The sequence below is a fragment of the Uloborus diversus genome, chromosome 9 (genome assembly GCF_026930045.1).
Source record: "Uloborus diversus isolate 005 chromosome 9, Udiv.v.3.1, whole genome shotgun sequence".
Taxonomy (NCBI): Eukaryota; Metazoa; Arthropoda; class Arachnida; order Araneae; family Uloboridae; genus Uloborus; species Uloborus diversus.
Window position 1 is genome coordinate 18,768,508 of NC_072739.1, and position 19,465 is coordinate 18,787,972.

At 35.7% G+C, this 19,465-nt stretch overlaps 1 protein-coding gene across 1 annotated transcript in view; it reads right to left on the bottom strand.

The window, feature by feature from the left end:
• Window positions 1–1,860: 1,860 nt before the first annotated feature.
• LOC129230733 (protein trachealess-like) overlaps window positions 1,861–19,465 on the bottom strand; it is a 291,372-nt gene continuing 273,767 nt past the window's right edge. The window contains 9 exon segments of the mRNA XM_054865154.1: window positions 1,861–2,976; window positions 3,986–4,134; window positions 7,875–7,999; window positions 10,256–10,403; window positions 12,022–12,128; window positions 13,662–13,858; window positions 15,291–15,320; window positions 15,322–15,410; window positions 17,406–17,592. Coding sequence (XP_054721129.1) covers window positions 1,861–2,976; window positions 3,986–4,134; window positions 7,875–7,999; window positions 10,256–10,403; window positions 12,022–12,128; window positions 13,662–13,858; window positions 15,291–15,320; window positions 15,322–15,410; window positions 17,406–17,592 — 2,148 coding nt within the window.

Sequence of the window (19,465 nt, forward strand, 5' to 3'; positions counted from 1 at the left end):
GTTCGCAAAGCGTAATATTTAATTCCTATCTTTACTCACGTGTACTGGCAACGATATGGTTGATAGCAAGCGTAAAGAGCAATATTTAATTCGCTTCTTGAAAATCATAACGTGGAAACGCAGGAGTCAGACGCTCAAAAGTGCATCATTTGTGACGTCATAAAGATCACGTTCAAAATCGGACATTTAAAAAAATTAATTGAAAAACTAAGCGTTGGGAACATTAAAGTTTTTTCTCTCTCCACGTTACTGTTTTGTCTTAATCTATCAATTTCGGTGAGTAAAAGTAGTACTTTTGACTGAAGGAAATATTCCCATTACTGAAGCTCATGGTATAATAATAAGTAATTGTGTTAACATACGAATTTCGGTGGTAATTGAAAATTATCTTTGTTCTGTCTTCAATATAGCCCATTTCAAGAAGAAAACCGTTTTAATTTATAAGCAGAGATCTGAAGTGAAAATGAAACTGATGCATTGTGAGCTGGGGATTGGAGGTATACCTATGACACAGAAAATGCAAAGCATAAGCGTTATTCCACATAGTGACGCTGCTAAAGTCAACTGATTCAATAAATCAAAGCATATCTTGGAGATTAAGTGAAATACCCTTGGTTTAAGAGTTAAAATTCCAAAGAGTTGCATTCAATTTCTGCAACTTTCATTTTGCTTACTTAGTTGATATTTTTGCTTATTTTTAACAGTCTACATATCGATCCAAATGTCAATGTTTAAGCAATCGAAAAACTTTTAATCACGAAAATGTTTTGTTACAACCAGCATGCTTTAAACTGGCAATTTAACTCTGTTAAGAGTAAATTAGTTTCTGTCTGAAAAAAAAAAAAAAAAAAAAAAATCCGTGTATGCGTTTTTAATTACACTAAGCATCAAGCAAAAATATATATTAAAACTGACTAATCAAGTGACCTTCCATAGGCATAGTTCTACCACCAGGAGGTTTTTTTTTTTTTGTTGGCACAACAGCCGTTAATCCTGCATTAGATTGAGACTATGCTGCTTATTAGTGAATTTAAACTGTTTCAAACTGATGTGAAATACGTATTACAAAATGGGCAATGGTTAGAAAATGTATATTGTAGAATGCGAATTAGGAATGTTTTAATTATGATTTCATATAATTAATTAATAGTTTCTTTTTTAATATCCAAGAAATGCTTTGATTTATAACATGCGGATCATGTATGAAATAGAAAAAATTCATGCGCAATTTTTCAAATTCAATTTCACTGGGCTTTTTACGCGCTGAATTTTTCAATAGACATTTCTTAAAGTCTGAAATATGCGATATTAAATATCATTTTGATTTGTACAATTTGCACTTGAACCGATTGACTCATGGCAGTGATTTGTATTTTCACAATGTTTCAACTTTTTCTTGTTGTTTCAGAAGGTTTTAGTGAAATATTTCAGCACAATATTTACACAATGAAATTCAATCTAGCACTTATCATTTTAAATGATTTTATATTTACAGTTCCAGGGACCAACGTTTAAACAAATAAATAAACTTCGCGAGAAACTACCTATGTATGCTGGCGGATTTTCTGGGAATCCTTGTATTTAAAATGAAATCCATCTTTTTTAGAATTCTTCAGTTCTCCTTTTGTTGATCGTGAAAGTTTTTGTCAGGTTTTAAGCTAGCGATTTCGAAAGAAAGCTACAGAAGTTTAGATGCCACTTGCCACTAAGTCAATCTGTTCCTGCTTGGCTTAACTTTCAACAAATGTTTCACAAATGATTTACTTGCAAATTTTTAAGCGTGAATCATTTGAGCCATCTCGGAAGTACATATATAATATATTTATATATCTATCAAAAAGATCTATTCTCTGTTTAGCCCTACGAATGGGGTTGGCAAAACCATGAAGTTCCGTTTGTGGTATGTAGAGCAGTCTTTGAACCCCCTGGCGGAGGGTGGTATAGATGAAAGCTACTTGGGTGATGGTACAGAGATTGGTGCTGTTCTGGAGACAGAGCTTGTTGATGATGTCCATATGGATGCTCCAGGTTGCTTGGATGAACGAACAATTGATGCGGTTTCAGTGGCAAATGCTGCAGAGGGTCCGTAACATACTGCCTCATGTGAGGCAAGGCTGAGGCAGCAGCGACCGCAGCTGCCTCGTTGAAATTGTCCCGTGGTGACACTGAGCTGGGAGGAGTCATTGCGTTGCAATTGTCCAGGTAAGTCCCACTTCCGTAAGCTGTGTCTGTGGACAATTTGGCAGAGGAGGATGGCAACATAAGGTCAGCGTAATCCGATCCCTGGCCACCAGGTGGAGTGGGCAACGTTCCTCCAGTTTGTGAATCACCGTAGCAGCCGTGTCTTGCACCAGCTGAGCGGATTACTGACTCGCGGCTGACGTAAATTTGCCTCAAGAGAGTGGTTGCGGGTAACGCAGGGGTCGTTCCAGACGAAGTCCATCGACTGTTAACAGGTGATCCCGGGTACGACTTAAGAGTGGCTAATCCGTCTGGCGAGCTGGAGCCGTTGGACTGTTGTGGTAAATGCCGATTCATGACATCTTCCAGATCTCGGACAGACATCGGAGATGACTTCTGCGGCGCAGGAGAAGAATCGTACCCTGCAGGTGATCTTGTCCAAGGTCTGCTGACTTTATCGTTGCGTTCGGGAGACGACGTGCGCACGGATTCTGGACGATTGCACGAAGACATATCATCAACAACCAAATCCGATTCGCTGTTATACGTCCCGGAGCCGTTGTCTAATGATAGGACCTCCAGACTGGTGGACGAATTGCTGTTTGGCCTTGGACTTTTGACGGTGTCACCGTTGTTGCTGTCTGAGAGTCCTGGTAAGGGGTCTATTGTTTTTCTCTTTCGTTGCCTCAACTCGCGGCCATCCATTGGGTCAGGTGGGGCTGGTCGATTAGATGACTCGAAGTAGTTCATGCCCATATCTCTTAATTTTGGAGAGGTACTCCTCGGTTTTTCCAGCTGCAAAAATTTTGTTCGACAAGCATTAACATTTGGGTACAACAATATTAAAATAATTTCAAAATTCTTCGAAATCATTAAAGGTATTCATTTTTATAAATTTCAGTATCTATATTTAGGGATGTTGCTTTGAAATGTTAGCAATAAATTTTCTTGATATTCTGCTAGTGATTTCATACACTGTTTGATCATCAACACATTAGCGCAACAAGTAAAATATATTGCGGTACATTCCGTCCTCAACAAGACAATCTTTAAAAACTGACATAAAACGCTACACTAGTAAATAGTGGAGGCACTCTTTGAGGCACTTACATAATACAATTACATTAAAAAACTGTAGTGGGCTTTAGCCAGAGAGGAACATCAAGGAAAAACTCTCCGTCCTGAGCTGAATACTTCCGTTTTTTCCCCCTCGTAATGCGCATGCGTAGTTCATGAGCGACCAACTTTCCCGGGACGTCTAACACAAGATTTGCATTAATCAAGCCTTCTTAAAATTTTGTCTGTTGCGTTAATTAATGCAATAAAAGCTCTATGCATGTAAATTTTATATTTACTATTATTTCTGAGCTCTCCCTAGATACTTTTCTTCATCCAACCCATCTTTTAGTGTGTAGCTTTACGTTATACCACACGAAGGGTCAGCGGGCCCCTTATGCGACTGGGTTCGAAGGCCCGCAGAGGTCTGTGGACGTGGTAAATTGCACAAGGGAAGGTCCTACACTTGGGGTCAGCCCAGCTTGGAGTTAACACCTTAATGATCTATGTTCTGAAGTTTAGAACTGCCCGAAGTTTACTGAGTTAGGGGCAGTTTTGAAAGTAAAACTTACTGATTACTATAAATCTCTAGCCAATTAGTTCTTGCCGTGAACGATTGTTTATGCGGTAGAAAACATTAGTAATAATACAAATTAGCAATTGTGAAGAATTTCTTTTGCTTAAGTTTATACATTGAATGTTTGTCTGCAGAAATATGAACAATATTCTTCAAAAATTGCCTTCTTACCGAAGACCGATGATGCAGATCCCTTTTATTGCCACTCCCATCGAGGTCAGGCACACCTTCGTAGGCAGGACCTTCGTCGCTCGTCTCCGTATGTTTGTCAGGTCGCGGAGTTTGTCGCCTGTCTCTCTCGTTGTCTCCACCAGGATTATCTGCAAAGTAATGATTAAAATGTCATTGATGGTCTTGCCTGAACTTGCTAATATCATCCACACCAGTGAAAAACTGGGAATTTTGCATTGCTTCGGGTGGTAAAGTGGTTGTATTTGATAATTCTGGGAGCACAGTATAATTTATTTTTTGAGTTAAATCATTTTGAGTCAATTTTCAGTAAGTTACTGCCCTATAGCCAGGGCTAAGGCAGAAATACATAAAATACACTGCCAACTCAGTCATTCCATCCGAGGACTGCAGCTAATAAGCACGAAACTGCAGTCCTCGGATGGAATGGCTGAGCTGGCGGTGTATTTTATGCATTTTGAGTCAAGTTCGTACTGTGCAAACATAGTTTTGAAGAGGAACTATTGTTTCAGAAATTTAATCAGACAACGTTTTTACGTACAGACAAATAAAAATGGTAAAATTTGATATCATGCCCATGGTTCACCCAGGATGTTTCTAGATGAAATTTGACCTGACGTGTCGTGTTCACTCATGATCACTAGAGCTGCCAGAACTCTCTTTTCGGGGTGGGGGGTAGGGGGAGTCATATCAGTCCTTAAATGCACACATACCACAGTGCCATATTAGCATTTCCAACGTGCTTAAACACGTTGTTACTATGCATCGCGGTAAAGTTTCTGACTTTGAGAGGTTAAACTCCTAACCGAGGAGGACAAGTCAACCAGAAATCCTCTCAAGACCAAAGAAGATAAGACAACCAGAAGTCCTCCCAAGACAAAATCGGATAAGCCAATCAGAAGTCACCTCAAGACCAGCGAGGATAAGGCAAGCAGAAGTCAAAGGAAGGAGGAAAGAGGAGAAATCAAGCATATGTACTCTCAGGTCCGAAGGGGACATGGTAATCCTCTGAATAAACGAGTAAGAAAGAAGGTGGTAAGAGGAGCGAAAAGTTCTCTCACCAAAGAGGATAAGTCAATCAGAAGGTCTGTTGAGATCAAAGAGGAGGATCTAGAAGTCAACTCTAGAGCAAAGAAAATAACTCAGAGGCAATAACACAAAATCCGAGATGAGGAAGCAGATCAAAATCCACATCGTACAGAATTCCACTTTTCTTTTGAATTCCTTTGTGCTCTGAAGAAACCCGGAACATGGCAGGCGAAAAGTTAACCAGAGGCATCCTGACTGGACCACGGTCTACAAATCCGGAAAGTAGTTATATTTCTTACTAGCGGTACCCGAACGGCTTTGCTCGCAGTAGAAAACTGAAAAGTTATTTGGTTCGCCTGTATATTTACAAATAATGGATGATGAGTTTCTCGTCAATATGCTCTGTTCGCCAATATACTATTTTCTCGTCCATGTTATGGTAAATTGCTCGTCCATGTCATGGTAATTTACGCGTTTATGTTATGTTAATTCACTCGGTGCACAGGAATTAAATCCACCAATGGTAGTAGTAAAAAAAAAAAAAAAACATAGAAAAAGAACAAAATCGAATTTTTGAAAAATGGCTTCGAGGTTCACACCCCCATGCTAAAAACAAATTTTTTGTTAAATTTCATGAAAATCGGCACTATGCATGGTCGGCCTAGGCGCTATGCATGTCACAGAGATCCAAACATCCAGACAGAGAGAGATACTTTCAGCTTTATTATCAGTAAAGAAGATAAAGATTGACGCCAACCGTTATTACATTTGAGAGAAATAAATACCTGTGTTGTTGGTTCCTCCCCCCCCTAGTTGGGATTCTTGCCAACTTGAGGAAAGAATGAAAGGATTTTTTTTTTTAAAACCTGGAAAAGAGTTATTTAAAAGAATACTGTTTTACATAGGTGAGAGCGTATTGTGGAATTCCCCAACATAGAAATATTTTACTGTTCATAATCAGTGGCGCCGACTCCATGGGGCCTGAGGGGGCCCGAGCCCCCTCAAAAAAAATTTTGAGGGGGCAGAGCCCCCCCCCAATAATTTAAGAAAATTATTAGTTATTTAATGCTTTCTAAACTCACAAATTTGTCTCAGTATTTTTTATTTTCCTTGTTTGAAGATAGTAATCTTTCCTTGTTTGAAGTACCTTGTAAAATACATTCAGCAATGAGTTACAACAAATAATTTTTATGGTTAAAAGCAGGTTAACTGAAAACGAGTGGCGTGAATAATGATAGTGTTACGGTGCTGCGAGCGCTTAAATTTGTCCCAGTGTGCGAACCTGCGGATAGTCTGTCCGATCAACAATGGGATGCGATTGAACAACTTTCATAACCACCGAGATATTTTTGATGAATTGGATATTCGACCAGACGTCAACGACTTCAAATTCAGTAATCTAGTCAGACGGTCGACATTCGCTCCTTTCTAAAGACAGCCCTAATATTGGTATTTAAAGCAAGTTTAAAAATCTCTGTAATAGAGAATTAACTACATACAGAATGTTAGATTCAAAATTTCGAAATATTAGTATTATTTTATTACCGTATTACTATAGTACTGCATTAGTTATTTTCAAATACTTAAATATTTTTAGGGTATAAGACTCTATAAAAACCCGCTATTTACATACTATGTTAACTTTATTAAACAAATTAACTGTGGGATATTATTTTTATTTAATGAACTCTGAGCCTTATTCAAAGCAAGTTTAAATTAGCTATTTCACTTATTAATCAAAGTGCGACAGCAATATCTTATGCTTTATTTTTTTTAATGATAGTTTATTTAAATATAATTTCAATCTTTTCATATATATATAAATTCACTATTCTGTAATAGTCTAAAAACAAAATTATTATACTATAAATTAAACTATTTTTTTACGAAAACACCGTACATGTGGGGTTTTCTTTTTCCTTTTTTTTTTTGTTTTTTTGTTTTTTTTTTTTTTTTTTTTTGTTTTTGTTTTTCGTTTTTCAAAGCCAAAACATGTGTCGAGTTAGCGAGAGTAGAGTTTTCGGGGTTCTAATGTTGATAATATATTACTCAAAAATGCTTAAAAAACTGTAAAACTTACTTTCTCCATCTCCAATTTAGAAAATTTCCCGGGGTTAAACCCGCGGCATGCCCCCCACCCTCCCAATATTTTTTTGTATTTAGGCGCACTGGGTATTTAGGTGCTGGGTATTTAGGCTGTATTTAGGCGCCCTTCCATGCAAGTCAAGTGCCCTACACCTTATATCAATGCCTAGCCACGGAACTGCACGACTTCCCCCAAAATAGAACTGCAAAAATGTCCCACACTGAAGATAAGTGACATGATCTAATTGAACCAGAAAATTTGTATACAAATTCTTAGATTGACTTTGAAAACGACATGCCACATATTGTTTGTTAGTATAAATCACATACACCAGAAAATATATAAATTGGCATTTTCAAGGTTCAAAATATCTGAACTTTTTTTTTGGGAAAAGTTGGGGGGGGGGGGGGGGGGAAGGGGAGCGCCGTGGGAGTTCATAACCCCAGGACCACCGGTGACGTCTAGCCCCCTCAATAATTTTTGCAAGTCGGCGCCCCTGTTCATAATTGGTATTGGTGTAGTTTTTAAAATTCACTTTTTTTTGCATTTATTAATTTTTATTTTGTTTAACTGCAGGTTGAAGTTTCAAACGCGTATATTTCCAAGAGTAAAAGTAGTAAAAAAAACGAATTATTAATAACTAGATTAATTGTGAATTGAAAAATAAATGAAAGTATTTTCAGTGCATGTTCAATTAATTCAATCATTCACAATATTTTGCAGATTAAGCAAAAATATTGTGAGATTTTTATTCACCTCTTCCAGGACCCTCCTTGTCTGGACTCGTGCCCCGTTCTGAGCTGCTGGGATCGTCGTTCCTTAGATCCCTAGACGAAGGCAACTGGCTGAAGTCCATGACGCAATGGGCGTATTCAACATTGCTGAAAGGTTTAAGTGGAAGAAAATTATTTGTGTGACATAAGCAGTTTTTGTGGAAGTAAAGTAATAATAATTTTTTTGTGGAAGAAAGCTTTTAAAAGCGCTTTTGAACTGATGATTTTAGTCAAGAAAAACCTCAAAAAACTTTTTTTTTACAAATTTCAAAAATCCAAAGTTCACAAAAAAAAAAAAAAAAAAAAAAAAACTGATTTGCTGCTAATTTGTTAATTTTATTAACAAAACTAGCTTTATACTTACTATTATTTACTTTTGTTTTTGTAAACGAGTAAAAAGCTTTTTACACTCATCCACAGCAGAGTAAGCATAACGAAAGCGATAATGAAATGAATTTAGTTGCTCAGTGATAATTCTAGTACTAACGTTGCTCTTCATGTAACTTGACAACTAACCCAATTCGAAGAAATGGAAAACAGGCCGATATACATGTATTAGTAAATGATTAAAAAAAAAAAAAGTGAAATTTGTCGTACACAAATAATTTATGCTTTGATTTAGTTCAATAGTATACATGGAAAATAAGTTAAAAAGCTCAATTTAGTGGTTTTGCACATTATTATGGCATTTGAAATGGTCAACACATTTGCACCACTTGACAGTTGCCACACTGATAAATTTACTCTTTTTGTGTTGAACAACCCACACAACGTTTATGGACTTTTCATGACGAAGTTATTTCAATGAGTATTAGAAAATTTTGGCCGCTAAATCAAGAATGGGGAGAAAATGTCCGTGGAAAAATGCACTGATGATACAAATGGGTAAAAATGATATCATACTTCTTCTCAAGCGTTCAATAATAATAATAAAAAATCCTACATAAATCTTCACACATTAGGGTAACGGCTCAAGTAAGGTGTTACTCAAAGTAATAGGTCAAGGACATGCTTAAGACATCGCTCTCAGGTTAACTCAACTTTCTGAGCCTTTTAATGTATTATTTAGACTTTTTAAGCTATTTTTCTCTCATGCAATTACATCCCATCTAATGTTTGGCTGCTTATGGGTCGTCTTAATGAGTTAATTATATTTTTATTTGTTCAATTTCGAAAAAAGGTCCGACCCCCAGTAACAGACACCGATAAATCTGATGATACCCAACAACAGGTAGGATGAGGAAAGGATGAGCAATGGACAAAACTCCCCTTTTCTCTTCAAAATGTGCAAAAGTTCTTAATTTTTTAGATCTAAAGCCTTATTAAATTCAAATGAACATGAAACAGCGGCAGACTTCGTGGCAACTGTTCATAACCTTCCACCACTGCCTTGTAAATACCAACTGGCTCCTAAATTTCACTCTGATAAATACTAGATGGTTGCACCAAAATTCATGGGTCGCAGGCAACATCAGTTTTACTCGCCTAAAACGACTGTCTGTTACTGGACCCTTGTCCGTTACTGGTGCTGTTACACTAATTGCCACGGAACGTAGAGATTTAATTACCCAACGGAGCAAATTTCATAAATGTTGATGGTATTAGCTTCAAGAGACGTGCTTCATCAATCATTAGAAATTCTTTCTTCAGAAAATTTAATGTGAAAAAATTATCATATTATTCTTTTTTTGTTGCTTGCATTTAGTGCAAGTAGATACAAGGTGTCTCAAAACTGACGGGTCACTTTTAAAAATCAATAAAAACTAAACGGGTAGAGACAGAAAGACGCGGTATGTTGCAATAGGCTTTAAATTTTTATACATACAAACATAAAAAATAGTTACGATGTTCGACAATAGAAGGCGCTGTAGGTATTTAGAAGAGGCTTCAGGTGTATCTGTATGAAAATTCACTTTTTTTTAAAAAAGAATATTGCAAATAAACGTTGTATTTCTGTCACAGCCAGTCTAGTCTTTATTGATTTTTCAAATATACCAGTCATTTTGACGATTTTACAATTTGTGTTTCCTTTTATATTATCTTTTAAACCGCCGCAGTGCCATCTGTTGAGGAGCATTGTAACTAATTTTTTATGTTTGTATATGAAAATTTACTGTTGTCCTAAGCCTATTGCAACAAATCACGTTTTTTCTATCTCTACCCGCTTCGTTTTTATTGATTTTTAAAAGTGACTGGTCACTTTTGGGACACCCTGTAAATACCATTCTGTTCGCACCTCCAAAACATGGCTCTCTTTTCTTCAGAACTTAAAGGTGCCGATAGTGAATGAAAATATAAATTTTCAGTTGCTTAAAACTTTGACTGTTCCAAATAGAAATAGTTATTATCTAAATTAATATTTACCTGAGAACATAGTTGACGCAGATAATGGTTTCCTCTTCGGCGTTTTTGGTATTACAAATAACCGTTGCACAGCTTTGCAACCACGTGTAACCTCCATTCTTGTTCATCAGCCTGTAGTAACCGCTCATCACTTGTCCTTTCTGTATCACTGCAAAAAAGTAAGAGTATTTATCAAAAACAATCTCGAATTGCTACAAGTTGCACGAATGCAGACTTCTCAGTATTGTGAAAAATATTTCTTGCCTACCAGTTTAAAGATTAACAGAGCGTATTTATTAAATGTATCGCCTTTAGTTGGATAATTGGCGGTCCAAATTAACTAAGCTCCCAATGAAAGCGAAATTTTAGTCTCTGATTTCCATAGTTCTTTAAGAGATGAAAGGAAAGTAAGATACTTGGTTCTTGCTTGCCATTCTGCTTTAGCTTTGGCCATGGCTGCGTTAATACGTTAGGAGCTTCCTTTGCAAATCAGGAAGGTGCCAAACTATTATTTAACACCCAACTTAGCTTCCTTTGGAGATTTCTGATTTGTTCCTGAGACATGACTGGCTTTAATCGGGAATATTTCTGAATTCGTCAGAAAGATTCCTGGTTAATTTCAGGAAGATTGCTGAGATTTAGCGGAAAACATTCCTGCTCTTTTGCAAGATAGGTTACTGACAAAAATTGGGCACATCAGCTACCCATTATTTTCCAGGAACGTTTCTGAATTATTTTTACAGTGCATGTATGAACTTCAGGGGCGGGATACAGTGGAAGATACAGAAAACCATTTGGGGGGGGGGGGGGGGCAAGCCGAAGAATGCCCCCCCCCCCCGACGATCCTTCGGTTTTGGGCACGAAAAGTTCCTGAAACTGCTTGTGGGTCAATAAAAAACACCAAGTCGGTCAGGAAAAGGCACCTAATTTGGGATAAACGTTGCAAATCCATTTCATAAGGAATGAAACGAACTAATAGTTTTAATATTTACTTTCAAAAATGGTCAATGAATTGGGAGGATACTGAAATCGTTTACATTTTATGCAAAAGTGTTTGAACACAATGTGAACGGATACTGTTGTCGTCGGTTTAGATGGGGGTCATGACCCCCTTGACCCTCCCCTTGTATCTGCCACTGCTCTACTTAGCAACTGTTCCACGAAAAGATTCAAATCTTACAGATCAGCTATGGGCAACCTCTATGGACTGAAGATCTAATTTCCACGTTTGGTTGAATATAAGATCGAGTTGGGGAGGGGAGGGGGTTGGTTGCATGATGCATAACACACTGCAGACTTAAACGGATGTCTTGGTTAAGACTGTGCAGACTTTAAATTAAAGTTTAACTCTTATCAAAAAAAAAAAAAAAAAAGACATTGATGCTTCTCAAATAGTTGTTTAAATTGTAAAAACAATGTTATGTTTCCCCTCATCAAAATATTTTTTTTTAAATTGAATAGTCACTATAAATGGTTCGAAATTTTTTAAATAACTTTTGATTAAGACATTAGATCTCATTTTGTTTCAAAAATTAAATATTTCAAAATTCGATTGAGACAGAAAGCCAAGCTCAAAATATTGCAGTGATCGACCCAAAATGGGCTCGAGATGGACTGGTCGATCGCGATCGACGGGTTGCCTACCGCCGTTATAGATCATGAACTGAATGTGCTGAAAATAATTATATCATGATAACAGGAGAATACTGTAGAAGTAATTGAAAACGAAGTATAAAAATATTTCTTTATCATGTAGCATATTTTAAGCAAAAAATAATTCTACTTACGATCAATATGGCACTTTCTGACTTTTTCTACATCTTGTGCATGGCAGAGTGTGTACATGCTGGTCCCCGTTATCTCTTCCGCCGAATAATCCAAGAGCTCAGAAACCCTAAGATATGTATAAAGGAAAAGAATTACTTATACTGTCTTTAAATGGTAAATTACTTTTATGTTGTACTAATGGTAAATATTTATTTAGTACTAATCATTTAGTACTAGTGGTGAATTACTTTTACTGTCTTTACATGTCATTTGCCATGTTTAGACTTTGTGACTGACAACATGACTGCCTGGCTGGACATCTCATTAAAATTGGTGTTTATGCGACTCAAAACTGTACCCTTTGGGGGGATCTCATGTTCATGGATGGTCACCACATTTCCCACAGCAGAGCACTCCGAGCGAGCTCCTTGGTAGAACGGTACTGGGGGGCAAGAAGCCGAATGAGACAATGACCCCTCCCCCCGTTCTTCGTTTTAGTTCTGTTTGTATTTTTTGCTAATTTGTCAAATTCTCTGCCATTCGATGTAAATACATAAATAAGTAAATAAACTGCTTAAATGTTAAATTTCTTTTTAATCAAGGACATCAACGTGTCAATAAAGACTCGAGCTCTGTGCGATTTAAGTTTATCATCTCTAATTTCGAAACGTTTTATTGCTTATTACTTGAGAAGCAATTTAAAGGAACCGTATGTGCAAATCGCAATGTATTTAAGAGGGGACGGAGTGGGGATCCAGCGTTTGCTTTTTTTTTCAGCTGTAAAATTATTAGCGAAGCGATTCATACTTACTAAATATTTCATCCTAAGTTCAATAATATACATTGGACGAATAAAAAGTGCAGCATGTAAAACGTACGGAAAAAACGCACAATCTCTTCCGAATGCTCTGGCTACAATTGTGCATATAAATTCTGACTCTACCTTAGCTTCAGTTGAGTGTTTTTCTCTTATATTACAGAAGTTCAATTATTACATGTCATGTATATGTTACAGACTTTAACTATTCATTTCATATGTAAGTATGCTATAGATGAAATAGTTGAAAAAACAAGTTTGGGGGAACTCATCTCGAGGTTTATGGGGCTCACTAAGAGAAAAGGAGATTTTGAACCAATAAAAGTTACTCTTAAAATAAATCCCAAACATTCCGGAACACGGCGACCCCCCCCCCCCCCACCTCACTAGCACTGTTATGCACAGTCCGAAATTTCGGACAGCTGTTAGTTTGATTTGGAAGAGCATCAAAATGTTGAAGGGCGATTCTCGAAAAAATGTCCCGTGCATAACGCTAAGTTTTTTTTTTTTTTTTTTCCAGCTAACCAAAGCCTTCAAAAAATAATGCTGTTGGGGAATAATACATACTTTAATATACTATCAAAGCATAGCAGTTAATCCCATATTTATCCCAAATCATAGTTAATTGAATGAAATAAAAAACTTAGCGTTACGCACGGGACATTTTTTCGCGAATCGCCCTGAAAACTACTTATGCAAGGTAAGCAAAATACCCAGGCACCAAATATGACTAGTTCACATAAAAGCCTTAAATGTACTTTTGAAGAGCACTACCACAAATTACAGTGCTTTTAACCTCCCAAAAGGATATCTGTGCTTCGGATATCTGAAGCTGCACTTTACCTGGGTTCGCAGTGAGATATCCGGAAGTCGAAGGTGAGCCTCGTGACGAACATGTCGGATTCCAGCCTCAGTTCGTTGACGGAGGGGGGCGGGAGGGCGATGGCCAGGCCCACCAGGCCCATGATGTTGGGCGCCTGCTTGCGGGATGAGCCGGAGAAGTTGAGCTGTGGCCTCAGGTGCGACAGGACCAGCACCACCTGATTTTGAAGGGAGATAATTTTTTTCATTCTTTCGAATTATTTTGGAACAGTTGACATTTTATGTCATTTTAAAAGGTTAAAATATTTTTGCCAAATAAAATTACAAGGAATTTTATTATTCTTCCTTTATTTCATTTTTCGAACAAAACTTTTTGTATCAAGACCAAACCTCGAAATGCAGTTGTTTGATATTATAAAAAAAAGAAAGAAAAAAAGGTAATTTATTTTAAAAGGACGGATTTTCCAGTTCCAGGAATTAAAAAGTAGTTTAAAAAGGTTAACTATAATTAGAAACATATAAAATGTTGCGGCACAAACTTATTTGACAGAAAAAGGTAACACTTGTATAGAAAATAAAAAAGAATCTTAACCTGTAACTTAAAAAATAAATAAATAAACAAACAAATAAATAAATAATAAATAAATAAATACATAAAAAAAATAATAAATTAAAGAAGAAATAATATAAAGCCCTTCCTTGTTTAAGTTAAATGTTCACTATGCGATTTTAACGAAGAAAATATATAAATAAGCGAAAAAATGTACACAAATGTAAAGAAAAAAAATAGAATAATAATTCGCAAAAATGATATGAAACGTCAAACTTCAAAAAAAAAAAAAAAAAATCGTATAAATATTGTAGGAATAAATAAATTTGTATACGAATTGAAACTCTTGTGTTAACATTTTGTAAGTTATAACTTTCTCTAGAAGTAGCAAATAAACAGCAGTAAATATGAAACTCTTGTGTCGCCGGATTGCCATGTAAATGAATTAAGCGTCCCTCAAATTAGCAAGCAAACTAGCAAATGGAAATTTCAGTAAAACAATATTTTTCAAATTCCATACTAGATGGCAGCACTGCCATTGCTCAACTTCATTCCTTAATTTTTTTTTTCTCTCCAGATCTACGGAAAGGCTTAACGTGACGATAAAATAAAAACTCCGACTCAGTAGTTGTTTGTTTTTAGTTTGCATTTATGTAAAATAAAATTTAAACAGAAAAAAAATAGGTCTTTTGTTTACTGCTTCTTTAATGATGAAAATTTGTGCCGGTAGATGGCAGCACCACAGTACTTTCCGAATTATTTGGTTTCTATGCAAGAAAATGTTACGAATTTGTGAGTTTATTGTAAACCAATTTTATTTGTAATCAAAAGATTTTACTAAGAATTGATTGATGCCAACCAGAAAAAAATGAAATTAATGCAGTAGATTTATTCCTCAATATATTGGCTTTGTTTGTAAAAAAGTGGACAAAGCAGTGAAGTTCGAAAATTACGTTTCACTTTAATTATTATAAACTAATGTTATTTAAAAATTTATTTAAATTAACTGCACATGTGACTAATAACAATTACAACGTTGTAAGTATATAGTTATAATGAAACCCTTTAGAAATTGTTGGAAATTGAAGTAGTATACTTACTCTGTAGCCAGATGACTTGAAATGGCAACCCCCTTTTCGTAAGGGTGGACTTCATTCTGACGCAAAACGACCTCTGTAGGCATTGTCCAGGACTATTACTTGGCAAGGTCATTGTAGGAGCTGAAGAAATGTTCAGAAATATTGTTAACAAAAGCAAAAATTTAAATAAAATTTTAAAAGTGATTAAAAAATGAAATACACTTATGTTTACACGCCCATAAAAGTTACTCTTCTAAAATTCGTAGGTTTTATTATTTTTTTTCATTAACTTGATTAATGTATGAAACAGCTTCCCATTATCACAAAAAACTTGAAAAATAATAAATTAAAACTGACTGTTACTAGACATTAAACAAAAAAATATTTTCAATTGATTTCGCCCAATGTTCGAAATCAATGTTTTCACCTCTTTGTTCAATGTAATCTATTGCAGGCATCAAGTGTCATGAATGTAATGACATTGTTTGAGTAAAAATATTGGTTATTAAAACTACGCTGTACTGTGAAACAGTTTTGCAATGAAACAGAATATAAATGTAATTTAACATAAACGAATACTTAATTGTAAAGTGGAAAGCTTTAATTTGAAAACCGTACATCATGATGAAGCATCACTTTTTGTACTGTCTAGGGCTATATGATTCTACAGATGCAATACATTTTCGCAATGTTTCATATTACATTGTTCATTGTTGCATCACAATGAATTGCATTACTACATTGAGATGAACCGCTATGGGTTTGCAATAAAACATAATAATACTTTGATTTATTACATTATTGCATCATAATGAGTTTAATTATTATATTGAGATGAACCGCTATGGGTTTGCAATAAAACGTAATAATACTTTGATTTGATACATTGGTGCATCATAATGAATTGCAATATTATATTGTGATGAACTGGTATGGATTTGCAATAAAATATAATAATACTTTGAAGCATTACATTATTGAAGTATAATGGTTTTTACTGCTATGGTAATAAAGAATCCATTATAACGACGTGAGCAAATGCACTATTGTAATAAAATGTACCACAACATTATAAATAAATAGTACGTTACTTAACATTATTCTAGTGCTAAGCAATGTAATTGAATGCTTCTGAACAGCTTCGGAATATTTTTTAAATTAACTCGTTTAAAAGTTGTCACCAATATCTACTTATAACAGCAATCTGACTCAGAATAAAATTTAATGCTCATATCTTTTCAATAAAATTAATGTTAACTATCGACCTTATAACATAAAGCAGTTCAATACATTTCCTCCAAACCAGGCAGATATAGGATAATTACGATCTCTATGTTTTTTTACAAATTATGCAGCAAATATTAGTATTACATGGACAGTTTTTATGCGAAAAAGTTCAAAAATAAAAGTAAAAATGTTATGAAAAATGCATTTATTATGTGCATTTATTGTCGTCTGTATTGGGCGGTTGTCCAGCAGTTAGACGATCTGTAAAGTGCTATTATTAGTATTAATTATCATTATTAATGCAATGTTTATTATTTTTGGTGATCAAATACTGCATTGATGTAACATCATTAATTTTCATTGTTGCGTCAGACTTAAATGCAATAAAACTTTATTACATTGAAACAACAAAGTTTTGTTGGCATAAAAAGATAATTACTTCAGTGTGTAAGATCATTGTGAAGATTATATGAAGTCTAAAATGCTGAGTTAACACTTAAGCCATTATCAACTGACTGCAAAAATTTATAAATAACGCGCTAAACGCGTTACGGACGACGAAGAGGTTAAGGAGGGAAGGACAAATAAAAATGTCCAAAACCGTAGATCTTTTAGCCGCAGAATGTGTTCCCCGAGTGCACCACGAGGAGGAAATTTTCAGCATAGTTATCAAATATTGCAACTACGGAACACCATATTGTTGCATTTTTACCATTGGAGTGAAGAGAAAACAAAAATGCTTAAAACCATAGATCTTTTAGCCAAAGAATAAATATGTTTCCAGGCTTCACCTCGTAGAGGAAGTTTTTGGCGTAGATTTCAAATATTGCTACTACAGAATGCTATATTGATGTATTTTTATCATCCAAATTAGTTTTTCAGGTATTTGAATTTCCTCTTAATACTTACGAGGTCGGTCGAAACCCGTGGGCGTCGATGGACCCGGGTTCGAAGAAGACCCATCGTCTGATGCGACGGAAGCTGGGGGAGAGTTGGCTGAGGGAGAGGGACACAAGTTGATGCCGATCAGATCGGCCAACTCCGATTGGTCTTGCTGGTGGATATAGTCGAAAACGCTGCTTCCGGTCATCTCCACCTGGAATTACGGAAAATTAGTCAATACGAAATTGGCAACAGTTCTTAGTGCAAGTCCAAAAATTGTTGTCCGAGTAATATTAATGCCTATTACTTAGTCGTTTTTAACAGGGATTCTCAAAGTGGGTGCCGCAGGTAGAAGCAAAAAGGTGCCGTGAAATCTCCACGGTATCAGATCTTTGTTGTTAATGAAACAAAAAAATGTAGTGGTTATTTATTAAAATCTCACTTTTGTTTTCAGGTGTTTCACTCAAATGAATATAGCAAATGAGTAGCCCCGTTTCTCTGTATTAAGAGGTTTTAAAATACTTTATTCTAAAAAGCAAGCAGGTAATTGAAACCCTATTATAACATACAAATATCATCTATTTCTATATCCATATATCTAATGTATATTTCGTAGAGATAAATGGCTTGGGAGTCGTAAAAGAAATATAATTTTTCAAAGGGTGCCGCATCTTGGAAAAGTTGGGGAACCCCTGGTTTTCAGCATAGAGCAAAAACGAACTCGAAAATGGTTGCTTAACTGCCATCTATCAGAGATTTGAGAAGTCATCATGGGTGGAAAACTGATTTCAGAGCTGTATCGCTCACTTTGCTTTTTGAGCGTATGTGCCAACGCTGTCCCGTTTATGTCTGTTTTTCACGAGAAGGCACTTGGTCCTGCCTCCTCAAACGCAGAGTTCCATTTTACGCGGGGGTGATCGACAAGCAATCCTAATGAGACAATCTAATGAGCTTCTAATTGAGACAATCATACAGCCTTAACTTAGGCATGTGTTTTAATGTGCAAAAATGTCTTAGTGTCCTTTGCATCACTTGTCTGTTGTCATTTTAGTTGTTCTTACATTTTAAAAACTGCTGCTTTTACAACAAAATACTAAGAACTGAATATACCTTCTGCCGAAAACAGCGAAATAGAATCATCGGATACCACGTGACGAGGGAGGAGTCATGTGCCTTCTCGTGGAAAACGGACAATAATGCCGCCATCATTAGATGGCCGTTGGATGGCGCTGTCATCCAGGACTTTTTTTAGTGTACCTTTTGAGGTATATTTGGTAGGCATTTAGTATCACGGATCAGCGCCAAAAAATAATTCCTTCTGAGAATCTCATGACGTAATAGTGTTTACGTCATGAATATACTGCTGACGTAATGGTTACGCCAGCAGTATATTCAATCAGTTTCTGAAGTAGTTGGCTTAAGAATAATGCGAAAAAAAAAATCTATCACTTCTGAAATAGTAAAGGTGACATTAGAGTTTTAATTAGGAAAAAATGGATTTTCCCCGTCATTTCCCAAAAAAGGGGTTTATCCCTCGTATACCTTGAAAAACAAACATCAAACACACACACATAGAAAAATGCCTTACATTTCTTTAAATAAAGGGGGGGGGGGTCATTGCCCTCTCCTAATCCCCCTAAATAATGAGACTGGTTAAACATTAAGTTAAGTTTTTACCGAGGTCGCCCACTTTTAAGAATAAAAATTTCAACATGACATCCCATATTTTACGGCAGTTTCAACTGTCATTAGTTAACATTTATTAAAAAAGCTTAGATTAACTAAAAAAAATATTTCAAATATCGCTCGAACTTTATGTACTAAATTTAAGCACATGAAAATATATAAAAAGCTGAATACTCAATGTTTTCATAATTTTATGATTATCAATAAGAACTATTATTTTATTAAGAAATTACTTGACAAAACTCACTCAAATGGTTTATCATCTGTTTAGGAGAAATGCCTCTGACACACACACACACACACACATATACAAGTTAAAACTGCAGCTCCTCTCCTTTTACGGTTGTTTTTGAAAAAAGAAAAAAACTATTTCGTTTGCTACTGGCATCAGTAGACATTTT